At 33.6% G+C, this 9,161-nt stretch overlaps 1 protein-coding gene across 1 annotated transcript; it reads right to left on the bottom strand.

Annotated features, from left to right (window-relative positions):
- Nucleotides 1-991: 991 nt before the first annotated feature.
- Nucleotides 992-9,089, bottom strand: LOC127836614 (receptor-type tyrosine-protein phosphatase S-like). Its single transcript, XM_052363283.1, has 17 exons — nucleotides 9,055-9,089; nucleotides 8,424-8,887; nucleotides 8,181-8,277; nucleotides 7,999-8,075; nucleotides 7,867-7,903; nucleotides 7,557-7,654; nucleotides 7,285-7,410; nucleotides 7,032-7,180; nucleotides 6,789-6,924; nucleotides 5,590-5,712; nucleotides 5,325-5,448; nucleotides 5,123-5,202; nucleotides 4,771-4,890; nucleotides 4,485-4,610; nucleotides 4,241-4,383; nucleotides 3,946-4,081; nucleotides 992-2,421 (listed from the first exon to the last, which is right to left on the bottom strand). The coding sequence occupies exons 2-17, from the start codon at nucleotides 8,883-8,885 to the stop codon at nucleotides 2,350-2,352; spliced, it is 2,106 nt and encodes a 701-aa protein (XP_052219243.1). The 5' UTR covers nucleotides 8,886-8,887; nucleotides 9,055-9,089; the 3' UTR covers nucleotides 992-2,349.
- Nucleotides 9,090-9,161: the final 72 nt, after the last annotated feature.

Raw genomic sequence — 9,161 nt, 5'->3', positions numbered from 1 at the left:
TTTCATTGCTTGCTTCGATCAATATAATTGTGTACATCTGGTCATGGAGAACATTTTATTGAATCAAACGAACGTATCACGTTGTCGTTAGTTCATAATGTCCACATATCTGTTTACCCTTAGGAGTAGGTTGTTAACATTTCTAGTTATTTAGAGCCAATCGATATTGACGCATAAACATATTATAATGAGTCCCAAAAGTAATGTGGTATTCATATAAACTATAAACAAAGCTTGAAATTGATAATTTAATAGCTATATGCAACGACTGCAGGGATGTAGGTCAGGGCTATCCAGCTTGCTGCAAACAGGCTTGCATGAGCCTCATTCAAGTGCAATATCAGATAGCAGGTTAGGGCTAAATTGATTAGTCTAAATGCATTGTTCACTGGCTCATGTGCGTAGGACTTCAGCGTATTCCCTTCCCGTTGAAAGCATCTTTTTTAAAGAGTGGCGAATTAAATGTGAGATCGTTAAATGAGCGTCCGATATAAATACATGAAGGCTAGTTAGGCTTCTTTTATTACGCACACATAAAGAAAGTTATTACAACTTAGTGAACGATCCGTGTTTTTACTATACACCATATACATGGTGTAGATACGTAACGTAAATTTTAGAATAGCTCATCATTATTGCGTGTTATTTTGATAATCATACGATTGATTGATTTCTTAAACGCAAAACAGTGTTAATTGAAACGATTCGTCGGGTATACTGTTAGTGTTATTAATAACTGTTTCTTATCACATATAATTTTGTTTAAAATAGTAAATAGGTGGGCATTAATTTTTAGAAGTGGCAATCAAGTATTATATCGATATAGTTAAAGTAATCAGACAATGCGACATTTTATTTAAGAAGGCTTCCATGCATAAATTAGTATTGGTCTTTACAAAGTATCATTATCTCATTCAAACCACGTATAATGTGTGTGATTATGTGTTGTAAATTTTCAATTATGATATTAATATATAACACATAAGTTACATTTATGTTATATGATGACTATTTTATTACTCCAATTCAACACATATGTCATAAGCAAAGTACATGTGCATAAATAATGGTCAATAGTTGTTTTATTCGCAAATGCAAATGCATATTATTTGGAAATTATTATGACCAACTATGTATTAAGCAAACCATGCAATGTCTGAACAATATAAAGGGTTGGTTTCTACATTTATGTTTCTGTCAAATACGACAATGCATATATCTTCATAATATCTTTTTTCCTGTGTGTGATATACTTGTATGAGATGCCTGTAAACTTAACATATTAATTAAATAGTATTAAAGCACATATCATAAAAATAAACATTCTTAGGCAAATACAATAAATTAAATATCAGTATTTCACATGCAAATAAAAGACTATTGGCAAGTTATTATCCTAATAAGAAAACGTTCACGATTAATTGAATATTCACAAATGTATTTACATATTTATATATAGAAAAGCTGTTTAAAATATTAAGCAATAATGAACCAAAGAGACATAATCAGAAAAAAAGAAGTTTATCAACCCATGCTTGTGTTTTATTCAAGCTACAAATCCCTATATGATAAAAAAAAACTCAACATTGGGTGAACCACTCACTTTGCTTTATAAGTATTCTTGAGTTTCAACTCGGTAAAATATTGATGCGCATATCATTTTCATTGATACCATTCAAACATCAGTGTGCGGTCAATATGCGGACAAAGTTTTTGATGTAGCATTTAAATACACTAATGCCAATTGAAAGCTTTCACGTGCAAAATCAAACATCAACATTCGTTACATAATGCTTTTGTTTTAAGGTGATTGTTGACAGACAAAATGACAAATTTAAACATGTTTGTCGATTTACCAGATACTAGAAAACTGTTAACGATGGTGCAAACTAAAAGGACGAAGTGACTGAGCATATTTTTTTTAAATATATTAAAAAGGTAGTGAGTTCTAACTCATTTAATAATAAAGAGTGTTTCGGAATGTTAATATCTAGCTCCACTTTGGTTTGAATAGTAGGATAGGGACTTTTATAAAGTAAATAAAATAAAGATGAGTGTTAAAGGTGGCATTAAAGGTCTTTAATGTGCGTCAGATTATTATTAAAAGTTTCTAGCTATTAACATGTAAAGAGTAGTAAATATTTATTCTTTATTTAAATATCAGTTTATATAAGGTCCGATAAGAAATGCGCATGTATAGAATACATATACTTAGCAAAAACAGATAAATTCTGTTTCAATTGAGGGCTTCTAATGTCAATAGCACAAATTGTTCCTCATTTAGTTTCAATTTCTGCTCGGTTTCCTCATAGTCGGGAAGGTTATTGTTTCTTTTGTGTCGTTTACCCATCATGCATTTGCATAAATGGCACACCCCTCGACAAACTCCTTCATGAATTCATGGCAGAAACGGTATTGTTCCTGAAATGTTTAGAAAATAGATATAAAACAAAATGTTAGTAAGTCAACTATGCATTCAATACAACCAATGTTAGTATGGACAAGTGTCTGTTTATGCCAAATTCTCTATTTATCTACTAGTCTGAATCGTTTCCCGGCATGCCCATATGTTTTTGTTTCAGATTTTAAAATGGTCGGAATGTCTTCCCGTCCATTCGTCTGCCAGCCGTTGTTTCTATGACTCTCTATGCCCGTCTTTTATCAGATTGTATATGTGTGTGTATGTCAGTATGTATGTCAGTGTGCTCTTCGATCATTATAAGTGTAGATCATCTTATTTGTGGGTTAGTATGTGACGATTACATTACGTCGATGTTCTGGCTTGCTCGTCTTGATGCGTGTCGTTGCGATTGGTTGGATTGTCAGATAGACGGACTGCTAGATGGTATACCTTATTTCAATCTACCCGTGTTCTATCTGCCTTTATAATGCTTTTATTGGTTGGTTTATCTGCTATATAGCTGATGCAACCGCCCTTCTGTATGTCTGTATGTCTGTCGATAAGAATGTCTTTTTGAATTGACTTTTTTTCTGTCGGCATGACATACGGCAAATATGTCGGTATTGCGTTTTGTCGTTTGAAAAGTCAATTAGTGCATTAGTTGTCTTGTATTTTCTGACTATTTTGTGTACCCGTGTTTCCTGTGGGATTTGTATGTCTGTGTATATTGTGTTTCTTTCTTGAGTTATGTATGTTTTGTTTGCATCTGCAATTATCATTAGATAGTATCAAACATCAAACGAACACTGACAATCCCACCAAAGATCGTGCGTTGAAAAGGAAGCTGCATGATCAGAACTAGAGTCTATGAACTCAAGGCAAGTGCTCTACCTAGTGAACTAATCAGGCTGCTAATACAACTTATCCCAAACATAGGTTATGTTTTATACTGCGACCTCTCCATATGTCCCTTTGAATTCGTCTTTGACTTTCTTGTCACAGAGAACCATGTAAGCATGCTCCGGGGTTACACGTAGGCGTATTTAATTAAGAATGATGGGTGTGTGTGTCGCAGTGGCGTTCTTAGTGTGCAGCGATTTTGCTTCTCGCTTCCAAAACCTCTTGCTTTCCAGTTGCCATACGTAGCGAACTAACCGAGCGGCTTTCAGAGTTTATCTCGAATCCCACTCACGTGTGTAAATGCGTTTTTCAGTCTCTCCATGGAGAGATTTTTAGTCAGTGTGTCAGAAGTATAACAGTTTTTTTCTGCGAGTGACCATGCATTTTTGTGTCAGAATGTTCTTATGTCGATATGTGTATAGTCGTTTCTCTAACTCACATAGCGTGCGAAGCAATGGACACTATTAAGTGAGAAGGCTTTAATAATTTTAAATTGCTTTCAGACTTTCAATAAACAACATTTTGTGTAACAGATCATGTTATTATTTAAAATATGAGCATTATTAAGCTGTTAAAATGATCAATGCTTTTGTGTAAGGACAACCAAAATATACTCCCTATTTATCAGTGCAACTCAAATTTACCTCGTTACTTATGACTTGCTGCCTCCTTCGCCTGATCAGTCGTACTGTTTCTGCCACAGCCACTTCCCCGTCATGTTTACTGCGCTCCATTAGGCACCAAAGCACTGCCACTAGACCACTGCGACTGTACCCGTCACTTTAAATAAGGAGGTGAGGAAATGAGAAATCAGATTTGATTGTTGATAGAAAATGTAGCATTGTCAGCGTACTTTGTCACTTTGCCACTGTACATGTTAAATCGAAAATAATAACTAAAACAACTAAGACCACATTATTATTCAATTAAATGACATACTGGCACTGCATCACCATTGGTCCATCTGCTGCAGCGCGTTCTTGAACTTCGTTTAGCAGACTTAGCAATTCATTCGCCGGGCACAAATCCAACTGCTGTGACCAGTTTGTGAATCTAAACACGAGAACATCGAAGTCGTCTCGCTAAAATGAGATAACATGACATATTTGTACATTAATAAATAATCTAAAAACAAGCAATAAGATATAGTTCACAGGATTATTTACAAAATATGGGTTTGTACCTCTCCGATATGTTTGAATCTCACAACATATTGTTCGAAGTGCTGCTTCTGTTCAAATGATATGGATGAGGCGGTGAAAGGACCTATCACAATAGTTTCTCCATTCTCTGGTAAGTACGGTTCCATCTAAAACATATGTGTGAATGATGTATCTTTTTATACGTAATTTATTTCTAACATGTAATTCAAATTTATTAAAATCTAAACATTATTGTCATCCGTTGACATACCGACAGTGTATGCCAGGCTTAAAATTGGAATATATTGTTTCCATAAAATATATAACCTTATCGCCTACGGTTACAACCGTCCGAACATAGTGGTCGTGCAGCAGACGCACGAAATCAACATCTGAGCTTATATTTGCTGACTGCGTCAGTATCAACCTGTCTCCTTTTTGAAATGTCTACAATACAATTTTAAAAGCTCTTAAAAAGCAATAGCATGTGAATGTAAGTAACACTAAAAATAAAAAAAAATATAACTTTGAAATGAACGCAAAGGCATTAGCTATAAATAATTGTATCACTAATTGTAAAGAACTTTATAGTGATTCAAAAAAGGGTAATACATACATTTAATGAATTATGTCCATCTCATAGAAATGCATTGCATATAGATTTGTTCCAAGTACTTACCGATAGATACACGGCATTTATGTAATCTGTATGCCCCGTTATGTTGACAGACATGTTCAGTACTGGGCGATATTTGTCATCTGTTTGACAAAAACGTGATAATGGCAAAATCAATGTACATTTATTGCGTAGTATATGATCATTGGAAACCATATCGAATAAACAAGTCTATGTGTGACAACTATGAAAAAAACTAGTGTACCTGGAATAACACATGGGCTGATGTTTTTATCAATGTTTTCGGGTTTTTCACCATCTAAAACTCTTAGGTAAACATCATCTACAGTTTCTTCTTTGCTTTCAGCAATGTGAGAGCGGCAAATTGTCTGTTGAAGCACAATTAACACACGGTTCAATGGGTCTACATTTTGTTTTGAAAATCAAATATGTTTCAACATTATTACAAATATAACATTTTTTATATAAATGTGATTATTTTGAGAAAAAAAACAAGCGATTATGTTTACCATGTATTCTTCGTTGAGATAGTTGGACGTGTATTTTTGTTCTAAAAATGTTTTGTTATTCAGCACTTCTCCAACAGGACACAGAGCTTCGCACAATACTTCGTGGAGGTATAAATACTGGTTCTATGTACAAAACAATAATGCAATAGCATAACAAGCAAATATATCGACGTTAGTTAACCCAAATTGTTTGTTTTAGCCTTAACGGCGTTAACTGTTATTTTCAGCGTGGGATTTAATTTTGATAAGCGATAATTGTAAAGCGTGTATGACAACTGATTTGCTGCAAAGTCGTCCTTTTGATATTGACCATCGATCGTTTGATTTTGAAAGAAACTCGCTGGATCCTTTTTCAAGATTAACCAGATACATAAAAAAATACAAAAAGCAAATGTTTTTAAACAATAATGGTTAGCATGGAGACATGTGAGAGGTTACATGTTTCTTTTTATTACCATCAATATTTTACAAATCCTAAAAATGAACTGTTTTAAGCTAATCTTAACTGAGAAGAATGTAAATTGAATCGGGGAACAGAATTTCAAAAATTCTCAATTTTTATGACAGTTTAGTAAATTGAATAGAGACTTAATCAGAGTTTTTGCTTACCCCAATACCAGTCAAAAAGGATGTATAGCTTAGGTATCCTACATTCTAATAATCTGTCAAAATTGGATAAATTAAATGAATGAAAACATTTTTTTGATGCCAGTAACAGTATATATCCAATAATTGTTTAACTCATACTTGTATGTGTTTTATCATAATTGATAGGCTTGTAAAGGGAAGTGTTATGGGTATTTAAGGCAAGTATAGTTAACTATTTGACTTAAAAGCTCGTGTGATCTTAACCTTAAGCAACATCTGACATCAAACTATATAGGCTCCTTTATTAGTTCTTAAGTAATTATTTTTCTCATTTGCATAGCCGTCGGTCAAACCGTTTTTAAGATATCGCGCGTACACGAAAGATCTATGGATCGAACTAAAGAACAACCTACCTAAGGACATACCGACCGACAGAGGTAGATGTCATAAGTGATATACCCCTTACTCTTTAATGCAGTAGTGATTATAAACCATTGATAGTGTACGTTGAGGTGTACTATAACCAAAAATACGCGTGTGTCGGTATGAAACAAAGATTTCGTTGTTTGGTGTCAATGTTTCTATTGAATATGTATGACCATGCTCCAAACCTTTGTCTGAACCATGTTCATCCTTTGTTCACGAAGTAGTAACACGGCGTCAAACACGTTTATATGTTTCTCCGATACCCCTTGGTCGTAAAGATAGTCTAATGCGATAAATGTGCCAGTTCGGCCCACACCCGCACTGAAGAAAATAATAAACCATTGCACATAATTGTACAGGAAAATACAACAAAAGATCGTACATGCTTACACAAATGCCATATTCTAACATTTGAAAAAAAGCAAAACCTGCAATGCACAATCCATGGAGATTCCTCATGCCTCTCCAAGCTGCGAACCTTCCGCCAAAATTGCAAAAGCGAAAGGGCTGTGTCTGGGACGTCTTTGTCAGGCCACGCCGTGAAGTGTAGATGAGTAATTGTTTTTGAAAAACCCTTCTACAAAAAATATTAGTATTTTTCAACGTTCATATACAATTACATGAGCAGATTAATGTATGGTATCTATTATAGTTATACAAGTAAAATAATGAAAAAAATACCCGATTGCATTCCAACGTGCGAACAACAAAGTCGGCATAAATATCTTCAAAAAGAAGATGTATTGTAGAGTCTCCATACTGACAGTTATTGGCGGCGTCTTTAGGCCAGTACTGGATGCATTTTCTCTGCAAACATATGCGTTTTTAAAAACTGTTAATTTGTTGTAATTTGTCCAACAGATTTGCACATTTTACTCATAAAATAATCAGTGTAAATCGACCAAGCCCTGCATACATTTTTTATGCTACAACATTGAGATTAGTGTACATACCTTCGAATACTCTACTAGATTTGTTACCATGACCACAACTCGGACATTACTTTCCCAAATCATTCTCCAGAAATCCGCGATCGTGTTGGCTAATGGTCCTACCAATTCATGAGATCATGCAAACAGGCATGAATACATTAATACATACATACATATATTCATTAATGAGGAAGTTTATTATACAAAAATTAACAAATAAAGAAATGCAAACAAAAACACAAATGCATACAAACATAATAAATAAATGCATACACTCTAACTATAGTAATCATTAAATGCATTACTAAGATAAAGAAACTAATTTATAAACCTTGTGCAGCGATATAATTCTTTGTAGAGGAATATCCCTGAAATGAAACGTTTTGAGTTTAATGTTTGAACTATTATATTTACTTGAACAATACATATACTGGAAAAAGCCTTAATACAAAATATACATTACATCTATGAAGCTTGCATTGATGAAATCCGTGTCTATGTCTTTTCCGATTACAGAAAGAATAACCCGATTTTTGTCGTCTGAAAAAAAAACAACTTGCGTAAATGATAAATATGTTCTTACGACTACATGGTTTTCAGGAATACCGGCTAAACAAATAAAATATAGGTGTAAAACTTGCTTACATGGATACATATTTCTGTATCTGTTTTTCGATGTATTGGCTGTTTTAATAGCTGAGTTTTTGCTCTCTTTTATTTTCTCACTAACGACGCCCAATGCCTGGCAATATATATATGGAATTACATATTAATATGTGTTGCTCAAAAAAGATACAATTTACTCTGAGTAATCTTAGAAGTTTTACAAATATAGTAGTCAGAATCTTACTGAACTTTGTAAAGAAAAATGATTTAAAAAATGCTTACACTAAATTCGGTGAAAACATCTGTTTTATTGTTTTTATCTTGAGTGATAGTCTCTCGTAAGTTCTGAATGCTAATGTTTTTACTCTTGAAATTAGTCGTTTTCTTGTAGATGTTGTCGTATATTGGATCATGTTCGATAGAAAAGGAGTCTCTACGTTGTGTAGAAGATGAATCACTCGAATTTGCCGCTGAAGGTGAGCTAGAGATGTCTGATATAACTGTGTTATGTTTGTTTAAACTTTGGATCCCAGCTGTAAATTGTGAGTTATTTTGCTGAGATTGTTTATATTTGTTTTCCGGTACTAATGTCAGTCTACGCTTGTCCGAACTATGTACTTTCCTTTCGCTTAGACGCGGTGCTAATTTATTTCCAACTTTACATGGACGTGGATCATCAATATCGGAACGAGACGATTCCATTTCTTCTTCGGATGGTTTTGTTTCCATACGGGATGTTACCATACCTTGCAATTTGTGTATGAAATAATGCTATGACGTTGATTGATATTATTTATTTTGAATTTGTGACAGCAATTACCTTTTATTCAATACAAAGTACGTACCAATTATTTTACTGTTTAAATGAGTTGAACAACCCATAAAAACGCATGTTTGTGTTGAAAATACTTACCGATGTTTTCGTATGCGCCATTAGATTGATTTAGTAATCTTAAAAACATAATAAAACATAAATAATACGATGCAAAAATATCATAACAAACAGCAAACAAACAACAA

Source organism: Dreissena polymorpha, chromosome 6 (genome assembly GCF_020536995.1).
Source record: "Dreissena polymorpha isolate Duluth1 chromosome 6, UMN_Dpol_1.0, whole genome shotgun sequence".
Classification (NCBI taxonomy): Eukaryota; Metazoa; Mollusca; class Bivalvia; order Myida; family Dreissenidae; genus Dreissena; species Dreissena polymorpha.
This window is presented reverse-complemented; position numbering and strand designations above follow the sequence as displayed.